The sequence below is a fragment of the Cenococcum geophilum genome, assembly GCF_001692895.1.
Source record: "Cenococcum geophilum 1.58 unplaced genomic scaffold K441scaffold_83, whole genome shotgun sequence".
Taxonomy (NCBI): domain Eukaryota; kingdom Fungi; phylum Ascomycota; class Dothideomycetes; order Gloniales; family Gloniaceae; genus Cenococcum; species Cenococcum geophilum.
This window is the reverse complement of record NW_027137641.1, coordinates 106,070-125,675: the sequence shown is the minus strand read 5'-3', so window position 1 is coordinate 125,675 and position 19,606 is coordinate 106,070. Positions and strand designations below refer to the sequence as shown.

General features: G+C 47.4%; 4 protein-coding genes across 4 annotated transcripts; 1 reads left to right on the top strand and 3 right to left on the bottom strand.

Moving 5' to 3' along the window:
- Window positions 1-1,463: 1,463 nt before the first annotated feature.
- On the bottom strand, window positions 1,464-4,210 carry K441DRAFT_682462 (uncharacterized protein; the record flags this gene model as incomplete). The annotated part of the gene is made up of 2 exons (XM_067651580.1): window positions 1,464-3,734; window positions 3,791-4,210. 2 exons carry the CDS (start codon window positions 4,208-4,210, stop codon window positions 1,464-1,466), a joined length of 2,691 nt encoding a protein of 896 aa, XP_067497108.1.
- A 3,301-nt stretch (window positions 4,211-7,511) lies between these two features.
- K441DRAFT_701110 (aldehyde dehydrogenase) lies at window positions 7,512-9,479 on the bottom strand (the record flags this gene model as incomplete). The annotated part of the gene is made up of 3 exons (XM_067653306.1): window positions 7,512-7,691; window positions 7,753-7,771; window positions 7,978-9,479. The coding sequence occupies 3 exons, from the start codon at window positions 9,477-9,479 to the stop codon at window positions 7,554-7,556; spliced, it is 1,659 nt and encodes a 552-aa protein (XP_067497107.1). The 3' UTR covers window positions 7,512-7,553.
- A 745-nt stretch (window positions 9,480-10,224) lies between these two features.
- Window positions 10,225-12,735, top strand: K441DRAFT_701109 (GMC oxidoreductase). Its single transcript, XM_067653305.1, has 2 exons — window positions 10,225-11,713; window positions 11,807-12,735. Exons 1-2 carry the CDS (start codon window positions 10,620-10,622, stop codon window positions 12,342-12,344), a joined length of 1,632 nt encoding a protein of 543 aa, XP_067497106.1. The 5' UTR covers window positions 10,225-10,619; the 3' UTR covers window positions 12,345-12,735.
- Window positions 12,736-12,778: 43 nt separating this feature from the next.
- K441DRAFT_709261 (uncharacterized protein) lies at window positions 12,779-14,460 on the bottom strand (the record flags this gene model as incomplete). Its single annotated transcript, XM_067653840.1, has 4 exons — window positions 12,779-13,014; window positions 13,048-13,358; window positions 13,414-13,758; window positions 14,446-14,460. 4 exons carry the CDS (start codon window positions 14,458-14,460, stop codon window positions 12,939-12,941), a joined length of 747 nt encoding a protein of 248 aa, XP_067497105.1. The 3' UTR covers window positions 12,779-12,938.
- Window positions 14,461-19,606: the final 5,146 nt, after the last annotated feature.

Here is a 19,606-nt window from a genome sequence, read left to right as displayed (position 1 = left end):
GTAAAGTAGGGTTTTGTCAGACATCATAGCAAAAAGACGCTTACCTAAATAGATGCATACAAGAGCTGAAGGTCGCTACTGTGTTGGTAATAATGATTCTCATCGTTATTCCTTGGAGATGAAAGGCACCACCAATACGGCTTAGAAGAGGCTCGCATAGGTCGATGCCGACGCATATGCCGGGACCAACCCGCCACTTATATTTCTTTCACCGCCAAAAGAAACGCTATAACTTGGCACTTTAGCTGTGCTACCTAGGTAAGTAGTCGGAATGGAGCTCTTGGCGTCATTTTAATATGGAGCTTGAAGCTCCACATTCCTCCATATTGCATACGGCCGTGCCACAGACGCGTGCCAAATTAGGAAGGAACGCGTTCTTTCTACCGGACTTTTCAATCTGACGCCTTTGCAACCAACGAGCCCTTATATATCCCGTGTGATACCGGCTTTGTTGGGCGCATTCAGTCTAAGAGATGCTTTTGATGTCATGATAGCACTGAGGATTATTCCATGCCAAAAAGATGGGACACTTGGAGGAAATGTATGTGGGAGAAATATATCCTCCCCCACATCTTATTGCAGGGGTAGCGTGGGATTTCAGGTGATGTGCCGCTTGACTGGATCAGATAAGGTGGATTAAGATCTGGGAAGGCCGTGTTGCGGGTCACGGAAGTGCGTCATGTTACGAACCTAAAGTGTCAATTTCGACCATCTAACTGTCCGAATAATTCATTTCATTAAAATGGAAACTAAAACGCGCTCTCTCCGGACGACTTATATTTGCTATCTGGATATGGCGTCAGTATGTGATTTAAAGAGTAGTGTCCTATTTCTTGAATTTGCAATTACACACAATACCTGGCTACCTGGCTAACCGATATTGTGTGCAAATGTTACTTAAATAAACGTCACAAAAGTAGTATCTAGATTCAGAGATTTTGTTTCAATGGGACGCATCCGACAATGTACATACTACCTAGATGACTATTCTCAAAACCTCCAAACACAAAGAAGCATGCTCCAGATTCTGTTTCTGCTTCCACCGCCAAGCGGGGAGCGAGTGACAGGTGAAGGAAAGAAGTTGAAAGGTGGCAAAGGAAGAATGAGATAGGTGATGGAGAGGAAGACTGATGAAATCAGAGCTCCTCCTAAGACAAAAATAAAACCAATAACGCCCTGCCTAACTCCCAACAGTCTTTATGCGTGCCCGGAATAGATGGTAAGAGAAGATATGAAGAAAGAGGGGAAGGGGAAGACAAGTACTGTGGAGGGGGAGTGAGAGAAAGCTCAAGTTCGAGTGGAAAGAAGAGAAAGCTTTCCCCTCTAAAAAATACCCTAGTGAAAGTAAACATAAATAATCCCACAACTACGCAGCACTAAACCCCAGAGCGCCAAAATGTTTTAGCGCCAATATGCCATCAAAAACCCCCGCTCCAACGCCCCCCCTCACCTCACCACCACCACTACTGCGTAGTCTGCTGGCCAAAACTATCTAAAACACTAACATCACCGTAATGCTTTGCATCATACGGGTTCGACGCATTGGTCGAGACGATCTGAAGAGGCGGGGCCGATTCCATCTCATCGCTGTTTGTCAACTTCGGTGGCCGCATTGTGGCAACGCTTTCATCCATGCCGATTGCTTTCTCCGCATAGGCTGGCAGCCGCAACGAAGGTGGCGGGGCGCTGCTGGAACTTTCTCCAGAATCACCTCGACTCCTATTCTGGTTTGAGCTGGATTCTGACGAATGACGGTCTTTGTCAGTTAGATACCCGATGTGAAGAATATCATTTCCGCTGTCCTTTTGCTCCTCTTCGTTTCCAATTACCGCAGCGAGACTGCGGAAATTAAACATGGGTTCCGTGCCTGGAGTACCACCTGGAGGAGTGTCAGACCTCGAAATGCTTAGCCCTGAATTATTTGGGCTAAGTTCGAAGGAAGAAGCCGAGGCACCAAAGCCACCAGTGCTTCCTTGATGAAGGGATCCTGGTATAGATTCAGCAAACGAGGAGGCCGAGGACGATGCATTGGAGAGGTGGCGGAGCATAGAACGATGAGGCGCAGACTCAGCTAAAGGATCAAAAGGGGACGGAGTATGATTAGTACTGGGGGACTGGCCTTGGATTTGCGCACGGCTTTGTTCGAGGTGGCGCTGAGGATCTTCCTTTGAGGACGATGCGCCCAGGGAAGAAGTTGGCTCGTTCAAGGAGTTGAAGCCGGCATATCCAGCAGATCGATCTACGCCCTTGCCTTTACCTGCAACAGTTGAAGATGACCCGGCGGCGAGTGAGTCGGAATCGGGATCATACGTTCCACTGTGCATATACCCGCTCTTCCTTGCGGCTTTCTCCGCCTTTTTCGCCTCTTTTGCTTTTTTCTTTTCTTCTTTCTTAGCTTCCTTGGCCGCCTCCTTTTCCTCCTTTTTCTTGCGTTCTTCTTCAGCCGCAAGGCTTAGGCGAATCGCCTCCATCATCATCAGATCTTCTAGATCTTCTAACCGATTTCGCCTAGAGCTATGACGGCCCGGGAAAAGATCGCTCTGCCCTTCCGTCGGTCGGTTCCCGGATTGGCCAGCCCGTTCCGCTGCGGCAAGAAGCGCACCAACGTTCCCGAGACTCACACCGTCACCGTGGCGTGGCGTACCATGCCCACTGCTGCCAGGGCTGTCGCCACCAAACATAGTCCGCCTTCGTCGCCCCAAGGCAAACCCTCTAGTGCCTTCGGAAGCTTGCAAATTACCCATCATGTAAGCTGCGTTGTGTAGAGCTGTAGCAGCGGCAGCTCTTCGCAATGCATGCGCACGAGCATCGGACAGTTTCTTTGCCCAGTCCGGCCTCACTTTGTCGGTTGTAATGACATTTGACGAGTTAGCAGAAATTGAAGTTGTTCTCCTCCGCGAAGTAGGTGCCGGAGATCCTAACCCTTGAGATCCCAAAGAGGAAGATGAAGACATCGCAGATGTTGCAGTAGCAAGTGGATGATTTCCCTGGTTGGCGTACGATAATCCTTTCCTAAACGGTGGCGATTCATAAGTCACTCCGAATTCGGGCTGAACGCAAAATGGGCATGCGGCCGGCTCTGCCACCAGCATATTGTCTTCTGGAGGTTCATTTGATGCGTTAGGATCGCTCGGATCATGATGTTCGGGAGGGTGCGGATCTGGTCTCTTGATCTGAACAAAGCATTCTGAACAAATTGGTTGATCGCAGCAACGGGTTTTGTTAAGGTAAGGTGGGTAGTATAGAAAGCAAATTGGACATTCGGAAGCATTTTTGTAAAGAAAAGCTTCTGTTCGTTGTCCATGAACATAAGGATCCTTGGGGAGCTGTATCTCTTGAGGCGTCATTTCGGTTTGGGAATTATTTCTAGAAGATGTAGTCAATGCAGCTAACGTCTTTGCGCGGCCCCTGAAAAATGGCGACGAGGACGGCGATGGGGAGGTAAGAGAAGGTAGAGAGAATGCCGGATGTGACGGAGAGAGATTTGTCGATTTATCGGAGTTAGACGATGGTGATCTCGAAGTTATAGGAAATGTGAGGCTATTGATATTCGAATTCGATGATCGTGGGTTCCAATCTGCACTCAGATTGTTTCCGCGTGGTGGTTCCTCTGGAAGTATTTCATCAGCAGGAGGTATAGGGAGACCATTAACAGCGGCCACCAGTTGGTGTTCCGTCCAAGAATCGGAATGATCATTTAGGCCTTTCCAGAAAGGAGCTAATCGGCGCTCAATCTGCCCAGATATGTCAGTCAATGTTATTCAATATCCTGTGTACCCAAAGTGCATACCATCAACTGCCTCACAACGGCTTTGTTGAAGTCTTCAGGACCCGTGTAAGTCCCCAATGTCACCAGATACCCACCATCTACGCCCTCCTCGCGGACACTCCGTTCACGCTCTTTCTCCCTAGCAGCTCGTTCTTTCTCCAATTTCCGGGCCTCTCGCTCCGCTTTAGTTTCCCGCCTCGTCTCTGCGGTCGGCACATCACGATCTAATCCGCCTCCGATGCCAAGGAATGATAAATCTGGTCTGCTGCCCCGTCCACCTCTGGAAGTGTACATTGAGGCTGTCAATCTGTCTCCAGGAGGGTGTGACGATGTCCCGGAGAGTCCGGTTGTGGTCGGGGAGCTTGCATTGCGGACGCTGCTCGGTCGCGAGTCGCCTCTTGAAGAGGATGGTCGCGATTCTTTGGTCGAACTGTTCCCCATCTTGACTTGCTAAAGGTTGGCGGAGGTTACCGAAGCAGCGGGAAGAAGTGGGAAGAGTCTATTCGGATTGCCGCGGGAAGGGGAGGTGACATAGGAATGAGGGGCCACCAAGGGAGTCGGTTGGGATGGTAATGGATGCGCCCGCCGCGGGTCGTCGTCTGGGTGTGAATGAAGCGGGGGGATGAAGAAGATAACTCGCGTGTCACAAGGACATGATAATGTCGAAATTCTAAGACAACTATAGCAGCGTCATCTAGGCTGGTTGTCTTATCGTAGCAGCAGTCACAGTAGGGGTGGGGGAAGACGGAAGTTGCAGTGAGACAGTGGTGGTGGTGCGTTGTCGATGTTGGTGGCAGAGGGAAACTGGATGATGTCGATGCGTTCCGGAACAGCTGAAGTGTTATAGAAGCTTGGCCAGCCTGTCGATTCCCAGCCTGCGCTAACTACCGAGAGCACCTGTAAGACCCGGAAAGGGGAGGACGGGCAGTATTGACGAGTGCATCCCTAGGCCAAGACAAACATTGCTTGTTTTGCGCGTGTGGGAGGCCACTGGGGCACACACTGGGCACGGAAGCCACAGGAGGCAGGCGCCAGATACCCTTCAATGAGGCACATGTAAGCCTTTTCTTGGCCACATCGCGGGGAAGGCACCACCTATTTTCTGAAAGCAACGCAACGCCATCACTGCCCGGATGTTCAGGGGTTGATAACATTGCACGTATCGATCCCCGCCGTCGCAGTATCTTCTTCAGATCTGCCCCGGTAGCCGCCCTGCGTAGCAAAGTGCAGGAAGCTAGCGCACAGAAGAAACGTTGCTTGGTGCCCTGCCTTGTGGCGCTGCGCTGTTGGTCACTACGAGCTGACGCACAGCGCATAAAGGGTCCATCGCGCTTCCAGGCGTTCATCTATCTTATCGCTACCTTCACTTTCCTGGGGCTGAAGGAGGGCGATATAAAGGTCTCCTTGCCATATCAATCTGACAACGTACGTGCGCCACAGAGCTGAGTCTTACACATCCCCTATAGCACCGAGGTCACACCGACGGAAAATGCCCAAGAAGAGGAAGTGCACAATTTCTGCGGACATTTACAACTGTATTTGTCTCAAAATTATCGTAGCATCTGCCAATTTTTAATCCGCTAAGTATGATGTGTTTTAAAAACGAAGGTGTGCGAAGTATGCTCTTGAAGGTCCATGACCCCATGCGCCGTCGATAAAGGTCCAGTAGTAAGCGAGCCAACCAGATGCTCTAAATTTAACGTGGTCTTAGCAAAATGAAGTCGTCGATTTAATCAATTAATTGCAATATTAGATTATAGTAATAAAGCTCCAAATTGATCTATATAAAGCCTACGGTCCCCGGATTTGGTCAAGGTATTCCTACCAGCAAGGCCCACATAGACAGAGCGGTATCTTACGTAGAGGGTGGTAGAGACGTTCGTTTGAAATTTTGGTGTTCGCGCACGGGCCATATTCGCTACTGGACCTTGGCAGCCAGGTATACCGAAATAAGTTGTGGGACATTTTTTAACTAGCTTATGCGAAGATTGATAGCTTTCACAACCACAACGGTTGGTATATCTTCTATAAATTCCTGATAGGACTCTTCTAGCATTGTCTTATTTACGTACTCTTTTTTATTATTCTATTTTCAACTTTAGTTGTGTTATCACGCTGCAAAGAAATCGCTCAGTTAGGCATGGGATATTCGTAGGAGTGCTTCATTTTCCCCGAATATACCGCACGAGTACATCTGAGCGGGGAAATTAACTATATGCCCATCCATTAAACCAAGGAAAGAATTGAGTCCCTTGGTACCTTCAATATAATGGTAATAGCCGGAGATTGATTCCTCCTGTAACTCAGGAGAGGGGCCCTTGGCACTCGAGAGCTAAGGTTCGTATTTCAGCCCACGCTTCTCAACTTTTCATTTCTTGATAAGGTCTTGCCAACTCACTAGCTGTCTATAAAAGTTTCATTGCTGTCATTTCGCACGTCGTTGCTTGCTATTTCTCTAACTTATTCACGATGATAAGGTCGCGCTTGCTGTGTACAGCATACTAGAACAAGCATATATATTCATTCCAGCTAACAGCAAACTTTTACTCACCTTTGGCAAGAATTTATTATTATATCATTACTAATTTCCCCTCTCGTCCCTAAAATTTCTTCTGTTGTTTTCCAACACCACCTTAAGATGACAGACCGATCCTTGCCAACGGCCGGTCCTGCTGCCGCTCTGATTCATTAAAAATGGTTGGTTTATCTTTCTTAGTGCGATAGAATTCTTGTGCGACATCCGGTTCCACCAGATAATAAAACTGCCGCCGAGTCCGGAGAAAGGTCGGTCAAAATCCCTCCGGATCTCCTACAGCGACTACAGCTACCGTGGGCAAGATTCGTGGAATCCAGAGGGCGAAGCTGTCGCCTTGCTTTGCGGAGCCCTAATGGGCACTCGATTCTACTACTACGCCCAGATCGGATCGCAAAGGAAAACAAAGTGCGAATAATACATCCTGACCGACCTAAGCATAGGTGGGAGTGACCCTGTGAAACTCAAGAAACGTATTTCAGTATGGCTCGGTAAGCTTCCCCCAGCGAACAAGTGCCATCTCTTCGCCGAGCCATCGACGGCATCTCAGCCGACAGCACAGCTCATCCCAAAAAAAGTGTCCGTACCTCCGCCCTTTACCGATCTCGGCTCATTCATTCCACTCCATGCGGCCCGGCGCGCATCCCCATTCGTCTCCACCCTACGTATTGATGCCTTCCATGGCAAGAAAAACCAGAGTTGGGAACAAGCAAGCAAGCCAAGCTGATGAACCGTGTACAGGTTGACATGAGCGCCTTGCACGACACCACAGACCATATTGATGACCTTGCACTTGAGCTTTTACCACTATATAGCACTTGTACGGCATTGCGCACGATTTACAAGCCAGCTTGCTTGCTTATTCCCAACTCTGTCAGAAAGACGATATGGTGGGAGTTGGGGGGAGGGGTTGAAAAGGGGGAGAGGATTGTTGCTTAATTGCTAATGTGCTTTTTTTGCAGGTACGATGGGATGGGGTACAAGCAACTGTCGCCGAGTCGACGGACTGGGTCAGAGGAGTATTATGCTTCACGGTTACAGAGGGTGCGGACGAGGTTTCGGAAGCGTTTTTCTAAATCTTCAACATCCTCCCAGGGCTCTTTGGCTCCTAGGCTTGCAATTGGATTTGTAGCGTGGTATAGGTCCTAAATCGAGTGTTATTTAAAGACTACCCTAAGATCATGACGGGCTACACATCATCCTAACATTGCTGAATACGTAATCGGTCCTCTTTTTCTTGCAATAACTTTTTCAACTATGCCTGCTAACAACAAAACATGCTTCAGCAAGATTTTCCATGCTTTTATAAGCTCGAACCTTAAGAGTTTCGCAACACTTACCCCAAACGCCGAACCGGAGACGGATATGGAGAAAAAAAATAAGACACTCCTAAATCATCAGAGCATTATTCATTCCATTCGAGAGAGCAATTAATGGTGCACCCACCTACCTCTTCGCTGCCCGTTTCACTATAATGTATATGTCTTATCTGACTGAAATATATACTTGTAAAGTCAGGTTATTTCTAAGCCATCAGGGCATCGCCTTGACGACAGAAGGCACCAATCCATCACCCTATTCTTCGCCATCTATTACAACCAGTCTTTTCACCCCACATTTTCTAGGAGGAACACCCCAAACATAAAAATACACCTTCGCCCTCTCCACACCTCACAGTTTCGAAAACACTGTCGCAACCTCTCCACCCATATCAACCAGCGTGCTTTTATTCCGCACCCAAGCCTCAATCCCCCTCCTCCCATTCTCGACGCCCACGCCGCTCATCTTCCACCCACCAACACTCATCTCCGCCGGACTCTCGCCCCACGAGTTAATCCACGTGATACCCGCCTCCAGCTGCGCAATAACTTTATGCGCGAGATTCAAATCCTTCGTAAACACGCCCGCGGCAAGCCCAAGCGTCGTATCGTTCGCCCTCCTCACAACCTCCTCAACAGTCTCGTAGGTCAGGATACTCATGACGGGGCCGAAGATCTCCTCCTTCACGATGCGCATGTCATCGGTGCAATCCGTAAACACAGTGGGGCGGACCCAAAACCCCTTCTTCAGCTCCTCGGCCGCGCCCTCGGGCAAATCCAGCTTCTCCAAGCCCCCATACAGCAGCGTCGCCTTATCGACCTCGATCCCGTGGCGAATATACCAGACCACCTTCTCGTAATGCGGCCGGCTGACCAACGGGCCGAAGTTTGTGCTGGGGTCCATGAGGTTCCCGGGCCTGATATACCGCATCTTCCGCAGCAGCGCCTCCTCGAACGGCTTCTTCATGGCGCTGGGCACGAAGACGCGAGTCCCATTCGTGCACACCTGGCCCGAGCTGTAGAAATTCGCCATCATGGCCCCATCAACCGCCTGCTCGACATCCGCATCGCCCAGCACCACGAGCGCTGACTTCCCGCCCAGCTCCATCGTCACATACTTCATGCCGCCCGCCGCGGCAGCCGCGACCTTGCGGCCCGTCGCAACCTGCCCCGTAAACGACACCTTCGCGACGCCCGGGTGCGCCGTCAAGTAGGCCCCGACCTCGGCGGCGCCGTGCACGACGTTGAACACCCCCGGCGGCAGCCCGGCCTCGGCGTACAGCTCCGCCAGCGGCGCGCTGTGCAGCGGCGCGAACTCGGACGGCTTGTACACCATGGCGTTGCCGGCGGCCAGGCACGGCGCGCTCTTCCACAGCGCGATCTGCAGCGGGTAGTTCCACGCGCCGATGCCGACGCAGACGCCCAGCGGCTCCTTGCGCGTGTACACCCACGCGTCGGGCCGGAGGGTTGCCGTTTCGCCGTTCAGACCCCCGCTGCTGACGAGGTGGGCGAAGTACTCGAGCACGTCGGCGCCCGTGGCGATGTCGACGGTGGAGGTTTCCGAGAACGCTTTGCCCGTGTCTTTGGTCTCGAGCGAGGCGAGGAGATCGTTGCGCGTGCGGAGGAGGGAGGCGGCGCGGAGCAGGATGCGCGAGCGCTCTGGGGCGGGGGTGTTGGACCAGGCGGGGAAGGCACGCGCTGCGGAGGCGATGGCGGCGTCGATGTCGGAAGGGGTGGAGGTGCGGATTGTGGCGAGTGGGAGGGAGGTGGAGGGGTCGATGGTCTGGAATGTTTGGGTGGAGGAGGAGGGCTGCGGTTTGCCGTCATAGAAGAGGGAGGGGGTTGGGATGGTGGCCATGATGGTGGTGATGTTTATGAGGTGTCGAGGATGGTTGTGAATGAGTGGAGTTATTAATTTCTTAGCGTTCTGGAGGTCTGGAGGAGTGTCTCTGAGATGCTCTCAATGCTGTAAAGCGTGTTGAGCTGTCGATATTTGAGTCTCTTTGGCGGCATGCAGCCAACTTGGTTCGATATGAGCTCCGTTGAAGCTCAAGGATTCTTCAGCAAACTAGTATACAATCCGGTTGACGGGATGTTTGAGATAGCACGGGATTGTCCCGCACCGAAGACGGCAATCCCAGAACCCAATCTCAGTCGATCGGCGGGCTTTGGCAGAGACCTTGGTTAGCAGGAGCTTCCGGATGGCTTCGTCCTGCAAGTCGGAAGGTTGGTGGCGGGGTTGTATCCCAGACAATAAAATGTCTCAAGGAGCTGCACGGCTTTCTCCAAGGGTACGTGTCCCTGTCCAATGTGTATATCAGCACAATCCTGTGTATCCGCGAGTCAATTGAATTGGTGTGCAGATAGAAGGGCGGGGTCGAACTGCCCAAATACCGGGATCTGCCTCGAGTAGGAAAAAGTTGGTGTATGGAGGGGTGCGTACATCTGCCGGGCACACCGCCTGGAAGTCGTACCTCTGTTGGGCTAAGGCACCTCTTTTGCAGCGCCTTCTAGCGGCCTTCTGGCGTGCTGGGCGCGAGGCGATGGCCAGCAGCCCTGGGTTTGCCCCACATCTCCGCCGCACCCTCGTTTCCCCAAGTCAGACCGCCAGAGAGCTGGGGGAATGAGCGCATATGGCCCTTAGTCATGCAGGCTGAAGAGGCTTGCAGTGTCGTATCTGGGGCGACCCGTTTGAGAATCACCCCAACCTCTCTCAAGGATGTCGTTGTCTGTTTGTCGAGGTACAGTAGGAGGAAAAATATAAGCTCGGAGCTTCAGCGCTATTCTTGCCATCTGCCTTTTTGTTTCACTAGCAACTGAAAATTTCTCAAGCGTACCGCCTCACTCCAGTTTTCATTCTGCTAGACAGAAGCTTTTTATTTGTTTGAGCTTATTCCGAGCTCATTCAATCTTACCTCTATCTCTATCTCTATCTCTATCTCTATCTGTTACATCTGCAGGAGTAACTGCGGAAGCTTCGCGAGAGGTGTATATTAATATGGCGACTACCACTCAGTTATCTCCAGACGATGTCAACAACTATGACTTTATTATTGTTGGCGGAGGCACAGCGGGCTGTGTCATCGCCAGTCGGCTATCTGACTACCTCCCAAACAAAAGGGTGCTCCTTATAGAAGCAGGCCCAAGTGATTTTATGGATGACCGTGTTCTCCTCCTCAAGGACTGGCTGAACCTCCTGGGCGGAGAGCTGGATTACGACTACGGCACCACAGAGCAACCTATGGGAAACTCACACATTCGACATTCGCGTGCTAAGGTTCTGGGAGGCTGTTCCTCGCACAACACGCTAATCTCATTCCGTCCATTTGAGTATGACTGCAAGAGATGGGAAGCCCAGGGCTGCACCGGCTGGAGTTTCAAGATGTTCACCCGCGTGCTGGACAACCTCCGCAACACCATTCAGCCCGTCCACGAGCGGCACCGGAACCAGCTCTGCCTCGACTGGGTGCAGTCGTGCTCAACCGCCTGCAACATCCCCATCATCCACGACTTCAACCACGAGATCAAGACCAAGGGCGCGCTGAAACCCTGCGTCGGCTTCTTCTCCGTCTCCTACAACCCGGACGACGGCCGCCGCAGCAGCGCCAGCGTCGCCTACATCCACCCGATCCTGCACGGCGACGAGAAGCGGCCCAACCTGACTGTCCTGACAAACGCCTGGGTCAGCAAGATCAACGTCGACGGCGACAGCGTCACGGGCGTCGACCTAACCCTCCAAAGCGGCGAGAAGCGCACGCTGCGACACAAGGCAGAGACGATCCTGTGCGCTGGCGCAGTCGACACGCCACGCCTGATGTTGCTATCCGGACTGGGCCCGCGTCAGCAGCTCGAAGAGCTCGGGATCCCCGTCGTGAAGGACATCCCCGGCGTCGGCGAGAACCTGCTCGACCACCCGGAAACGATCATGATCTGGGAGCTGAACAAGCCAGTCCCGCCGAACCAGACGACCATGGACTCGGACGCGGGCATCTTCCTGCGCCGCGAGGTGCCGAACGCGGCGGGCAGCGACGGCGAGATCGCAGATATCATGATGCATTGCTATCAGATCCCGTTCTGCCTCAACACATCGCGGTATGCGACCCCCTATCCCCTCCATCCAACCTCTCTACCCAACCCCCAACCCCTCTCTCCCCACACACCGCCTTACTAACTCCCCCCTCCCAGCCTCGGCTACGACACCCCCATCGACGCCTTCTGCATGACGCCCAACATCCCGCGGCCGCGCTCCCGCGGCCGCCTCTACTTAACCTCCAACAACCCGCTCACCAAACCGGCCCTCGACTTCCGCTACTTCACCGACCCGGCCGGCTACGACGCCGCGACCCTCGTCGCCGGCCTGCGCGCCGCGCGCGAAGTCGCGAAAGCGCCGCCCTTCGCCGCCTGGCTGAAGCGCGAGGTGGCGCCCGGCCCGGGCGTGCAGTCGGACGAGGCGCTGTCCGAGTACGCGCGCAGGGTCGCGCATACCGTGTATCACCCCGCTGGCACCACCAAGATGGGGGATGTGGAGCGGGATGCGATGGCGGTGGTGGATGCGCTGTTGAGGGTTAGGGGGTTGAGGGGGGTCAGGGTTGCGGATGCTGGGGTGTTTCCGGNCATGCCGACGATTAATCCGATGCTCACGGTTCTTGGGGTGGGCGAGAGGGCGGCGGAGTTGGTGGCGGGGGCGTGGGGATGGAGGGGGTTGGAGAGGGAGAAGTTGTAAAGGGGGAGGGGCTAGAGGTGGTGGGAGGAGGCTGGATGTGTTGAAAAGGGGTTAGTGATGTGCTCGACTATCTAGTGAGCGACCGAGCGGAGATTTCAATAAGAGAGAGGGTGCTGGGGTTTCTTTCTCGGGCGTATATAAAGGCGGAAAATGTGATTTCAGCTTGCATTGCTACGGTTGTCTGAATGTCAGGGATATGAATTCCTACAGGATATTGCTGTCCCACTTGTAGAACAGGTTGTTAGGAAGCGTTCCAAACTTAGATGTGTGTAGAATTTCTTCTTCTTTAACTATTGTACCAGAAAAGTACCGCTTGAGAGCTGGTAGAAGGATGCTCTGATGGTTCAGCAGCGTCTTGGCCTCAAAGATACGTTACTTCATTGGTTAGGGGGAAATAAAACAAATTCGTAAGCTAGCACAGCATTAAATTACCCGTGAAATATTCGTTAATAGTAAAGTTCGAAGTACCCACCGCAATAGTCGACGTAGGAAGCCGCCGTACACAGTAAAAACCCAAGACTGATGAGCAATATCAAGAGAAACCCACCCTTTACCCTCCACCTTATAGATATACCTCACCTACCGCAGCCCTACTTACTTTCCCTCAGGTCTATACGTAACAATCTTCCCAAACGTATCCGCCGTGCCCCAAATTCCCGACCTCAAACAGCTCAACTGCACAATCTAGCTATGATCGACGAACAAATTCACATCCACCCCAAACTCCCTAATATACCAATTAAACACCTTCGGCTCCGCCGCCTCAAACATGACCTTCCCCATCGGCAGCACCCTCAGAATGGCCTGAATAACATCGGTGCGCCACTGCCTCACATTCTCCGTAATCCCCTCCGACTCAATCACCATACGCTCCACGCCCATATCAACGAACCGCCGCGTGGTATTGATAACCCGCAACGGATCCGACGTGCCCATGCTCTCCAGCTCCCCAGCCTCGGTATCGCCACCCGCCCCAAACTGGATCCCGAGCTCGGGCTTCGGCGTCAGCCCGGCCTCCCGAACCCGCGCCACCAGCCGCACCCCGTCCTCCGGCGGCAACGACAGGAACCGTACTGATCTTGATGACATCGAACCCGCGCGCCCTGCACTTCGCCAGATACCTATCCACGACCGCCGCCGCCGCCGCCGCGCTGCTCTCGCCCATGCTGGCGTAGACGCCGTGCGCGTGCGCGAGCTCCGGGAAGAGCGGGAGGGAGCCACCGCCGAATTTGAGGCCGCCGATGTGCGCGCCCATGGTCTTCGGCACGCCGGAGAGGTAGGAGGGCCCCATGACGCTGTAGTAGCGGCCCCGGGTCTCGGTCACGCTGATGCGGCGCGGTTTCGGGGGGCGCGGGTTGTGCCGGGTGAAGCTGAAGCCGTTGTCGGAGTCTTCGAGGAGGGTTTTGGGGGAGGGCTGTGAGGAGGGATGGGGAAGGGTGGTGGAGATGGGGCGGGCGAGGAGGGGGGGGTGGAGCAAGGTTGGAGAGGGTGTGTTGAGGGATTGAGGGCTCGTGAGGGAGTGGCTAGAAACATTGTGGTTGAGGGTAGGAAATTTGGATTTAGGAGTTTAGATGACTTATTTTAAAGGAAGTTGAGTTGAAGGTCTAGATGCAGAACGTTGATGAGAGTGAAGCTGTGTTTATCAGGTATGACAGCAAACTTGCGTCAAATTGACATTATGATCTGCGGGAGAGCAGAGTGGTATTTAAAATACTTAAGATAGAAGTAGAAGCCCGCAAATCAATAAATAACTCCAGAAATCCTTTTCTCTACCTAGTAATCATGGAGCGGATATCTATCACATATTAGGGGGGCTGATTTGGCGCGGTTACGACCCGGGTTAATACAAGGTTAGGGCTACCCCTGCTGATAACGCGCCCAAACCCCGCACGAGGTCGCGCAGCGACCGCCCCTAAGTACCCTCGCGCGCGATTTTAGGCGAAAAGGTATATAATTTAAGTTTAATCAGTACTTCTAGGGGGGTCGCGTAATGTTACTCTAAATTTAATAGACATATCTATGTGGCTAAGCAAGCACTATAGCAGCACCCCTGCATCTTAGCAACACTAATATTATCAATATTTATAAAATTAAGCCTTACTTGCTTGCTTTCCATATTAGTCTTATTTAAAAGCTAATGCCTTATTTACTTAATTTCTAATAATTAATTATTACTATTAATAACTTAATAACCTATACGCTTGTCTAAACCTTCGCAAATCGTTTATAAAAACCTTAAAAACTTAACTAATAATAACACACTTAACGAGCTAAACTCCTTAAAGGTTACCTACTAGTCTCCCTTACCTTCCCCTACACCTTTAGGCGATACGCCAGCGTTATAGTCTCTATCCTCTATAATAGCGCCTCTCTCCGCGGCTTAACATAAGACTTTAGCCGCTAAAAAAGCCAAAAAATGGCTCTAGTAACTATATAAGGAGGACCTAAGGATTAAAAAAGCTTAGGTAAAGGAGGTTAAAAACTAGGTAACTAACTAGAAAATAAAACTCCTTTAGGAACAGAAGGACCGTACTAAAATACTACACGTTTAAAAAGAATAGGAAAATTAAGCAACTAAACTCCATATATTAAGCCTCGCTATAGTAATAGTAAAATTAGCTATAGTAGTATTATTCTTAACCCTAATTAATAAACTAGGTAAGTTGCTTCTATCTATAGCTAATATCCTAAATACCCTTCTCCCTAGCGTCCTAAATAAAGAGATACTTAAGGTATTTTAGGGTACTTTCTTGCCTAATAACCTCTCTTGCCTCTAGATACACTAGCTCTAGTCTAAGCCTTAAAATAATATCCTTATTATTAATAGCGTCCTTTTTATAAGACTGAAAGAAGGGATAATAAAGGACTACCTATTTATTAAAGTATGGGTAAAGGGCTTCCTTAACTATATAATGATTTTAATCGTTATATATAAGAATCTTTTAGTAGATTTTATTCCCTAAATACTTGCCTTCTATAATTAAGTTATCTAGCTATCTACTACCTACTAAATTACTCCCTTAATAACTATGGCCTTAAAGCACCACTCTATAGTTATTTAAAAGAACTAGTTAGAGCTAGCTAACTAGAAGATCTCTAGTAACTTCCTAGATATCTATTGCAATCCCAGTACTTATAAATCCGCATCTATCTTAAAACGCGCGTAAATAAGTACTAATATCTTAAGGACCTATTATAGCTTTAATAGAGGGAAGTGTAACCTAGGCAAGAATTATAAGTTCCTATATACCTATAGTAAGTATAGTAGCCCGTATGCTATAAAGAATTATAAGTAGTAATTACTAGAGGAAAGTATTAATAAGAAAAAGGAAGAGGAGGAAGAGGATTTTATTAAGCTATACCTATACTCCACTAAAACTATACTCTACCCTTATAGTACGGGTAAGCTAAATACTATACTATTATTTCCAGTCTTTCTACCCTCCTCTTCTCTATAGGACTCTCCCTCCCCCTTAATTATTTAAGCGTGGGGGCGTTATCTATCCCTATACCCTAGTAACCTCTAACGCAACATTATTAGTATCTTAAAGTTTAGATACTAGATTAGGGCAAACCTAGAAATTAAGCTCCTCTCCTAAAAAAACTAAGCCTTAACAGCCATAAATACAGTCCTAATTTTAGAGAAGATTAGCGCTAATCTAGATATAGGTAGGATTATAATAGTAATATCTCCTATTATATCCTTACTGCTAGGTTTAATACCTAAAGTAGATAGGGGATAGCGCCGTATTTATAACTTATCCTTACTATTTAGCTAATCTATTAATAACTTAATCCCTATAGCATTCGCTATACTATAATATTTAATAGTTAATTAGGTTCTCTAATACGTTATATATATAGGCCGTAGTTATATAATTATTAAAAGGGATATTAAGGATGCCTTTTAGAATATCCCACTTTTTATTAAAGCTTAACGCCTTATAGGGTTCTCCTAGAAGGGTATAGTATATTTTAAACGTTGCCTTTTATTCAGCCTTTAAACTGCACCCTTTTTATTTAATCTTTTTACAAAGGGATTTTACTAAATACTTATCTAATATATCCCAAATACCGCCTTAAAGCACTATCTAAATAACTTTATCTTTATACTCTTTAACGCTTCTATCCTTCCTTAATTGCTTAGTATATATAACTAATTAAGTAATAAATTAGGTATCCTATAAAATAAATTAAAGAATATTAAAGGCACTACGGCTAAAGTCCTAGGTTATATTATAGATACTCTAAAGTCTAAGCTATGTCTTTCTCTTTTAAAATAGGCCACTATAATTAAGGAGATTAATAAAGCGTTAAGTAGTAGATCCCTAATGCTAGTTTAGAGTTAAAAACTAGCTAGTAGACTTACTTAGAGCGCCTAAGTAATTAGGCTTAGGCGTTTATATAACCGCTCTATCTAGGAGTTTATCTCCACTTTTATAAAGGTAAGTAGTTATCCTCGCTAATAGCTAATAGCTAAACTTCGCTAAGACTTATTATAGTAGAGGGATGCTCTTACCCTTTTAAATAGTATCCTCTTCTTTAATAATACGGATTAAAAATAATTCTATCTCTTTTTAGACGTATTTAGAATTCTTAGTTATAGGGCCTTCTTCTTTCTTAAGGATTCTTAAGGGATAATATAGCCGCCCTATTTAGTATCTCTACCCTAAAATAATTCTTTAAGCTGCTACCCTAATATAGAACACCGCCTTACCCTAATTAATAAGTAGGAGGTCTAAGTAATTACGACCTTATTTTAGCTTTAGGTAACGCAGTAGGAATATAGCTTAGTCTATATCTATACGGATAATATAGTAGCACTCTTAGGATTCTAAAATACGGTAGTAAAAGGACTAGGTAATTACCCGCTCTATAAGATTCTCTAACTAGCCGCAGCCTATAATATTACGCTCTATACGGAGTAGGTTTCCTTTATAAAAAATGGGCTAGCTAATACTTTATCTTATTTTAATCGCGATAGGGTATTATTACTATACCCACATTAGGATACTTCTAATTTACCATTACTATACGCTTTTTTATTATATTTAATCTAACGCCGAAATAGAAGACCTAGTTTCTCTTAAAAACCCCCTACCTAATTTCTAGATTAAGGTAAAAGCCCCCTTAAAATACTTCGGCCAACTATTATAGTATAGCCTCTCCGATAGAATAAGAGATTTATACTATCCTATAATTAAGAGTTAGGAGGGCTACTATAACCTTTATAGAGCGGTAAAGTACCTAGCGCCCCTTTACTACCTAGGAGAATAGATTACCTAACGGATCTTTAGTAATACTAGTCCAGAAATAAGCCGTATTAAGCCTACTATAGTTAAAGCCTACGTCTCCGCAATTTAATCTTACTATATTAACGCTAATTATAACACCTCCGTCTTTAATAATCCTATTATTAAGAGGATCCTAAACGGTATAATATCTATAAATCCCTCTACTACGGCTAAAAGATTACTAATTACTAAAGATATCCTTGCCTAATTAGTCACCCCAAATGCCTAATCCATTAAGGATTTTAACTTTAATGCTGCCGTTACTATAGCCTTTATAGGATTCCTTTATCTAGGCGAGATTACCTATACTAAGACTTAAAAAGATAGCTATACCTTCTCTGCTATAAAATATACTAGAAACAATATAACGCTAATAGAGGACTATATAATATTATGTCTAAAGCGTAGTAAAATGGATATTAATTACTAAGGAGTCTTAATTATAATTGCCGCTTTAGGGCAACCTAAATACGCAGTTTAAGCTATAAAACACCTGTTTAAAAATAACCCTTAACCCAAAAACGCCCCTCTCTTTTACTTTAAAAGATTGGCCTTTATAAGCTACGCAGTTAGGAATAAGCTAAAGTATAAAGTTGCCGCTCTTAGCCTCTACTCTAAGCTCTATAACAGACACTTATTTTAAAAAGGTGCTACTTAATACGCTTAAGACAACGGTTTTATAGACGGCTAAATACAGCAACTAGGCCGGTAGTCCTTATAAGCATTCTAGCTTTACTATTTATTATCCCTAAAAAACCTATTCTAGCTAAGTATAAACTTCTAATATAGAACGCTAATACCGTTCTTATTATTACTTGCCCTAGATATAATAGGCAAAGGTATTTAGGTATAATGGCGTGTAAGAGTGCCTATTTTAGCACTCTAATATATTAACTTAAATCTCTCCTTTTCCCCCCCTTTTTATTTTTTATTTTTTCTTCCCTTTACTCTACCTTATATAGTACGGGCGCTGCGCTTCTAGGTCTATAGGTATTACGTTTAGTTAAGGTAGGGCAATCTCCTACAAATAGCCTTACAAATATACCCATTCTTAATTAATGCCTTTAAGCCCGTACCCACTAATTAGATTAATTAATTCTCTTCTCCGTAAGCGTATAAATAATAAATAGATATATCTATATAGCTAAGCAAGCACTACAGCAGCACCCCTGCATCTTAGCAACACTAACATTATTAACATTTATAAAATTAAGCCTTGCTTGCTTGCTTTCCCTCCCACCCATACCTTTTTCTTTAGTTGTATATTTTAGGCTTTATAAATAAATACTGTAGCGATATGCTTATACACGGGTCCATGGGTATTACGTTTAGTTAAGGCAGGGCAATCCCCTATAAATGGCCTTGCGAATATACCCATTCTCAATTAATGCCTTTAAGCCCGTACCCACTAATTAGATTAATTAATCCTCTTCTCCGCAAGCGTGTAAATAATAGATATACTTATACTACAGTAACCAAGACGCTTTAATATAGGACTATACTCTAGTGACTAAGACGTCTTAATATAGGATTGCACTATGGTCACTGCAGTCCTATATTAAGGCGTCTTAGTTACTATAGTCCTATATTAAGGCGTCTTAATTACTATAGTGCAGTCGTATATTAAGGCGTCTTAGTTACTATAGTCCTATATTAAGGCGTCTTAATTACTATAGTGCAGTTATATATTAAGGCGTCTTAGTTACTAGTACAGTTATATATTAAGGCATTTTAGTTACTATAGTAAAATAACTATTTAGATATTCTTATAAAGCTAATCTAAAGAATACCGGCCTTATAGCTGTTCTAGCTAGTTAATAGCCTATCTTTTATCTCTTACCATACCGTCTTCTACACGCTGTCTTATATCCTTAATTATTTTACGGCGACGGCTATAGAATATAGCCTCGCTATTAACCCGCTAGTATACCCCCTAATAACAGTTAAGAGCTTTAATTAACGGCCTAC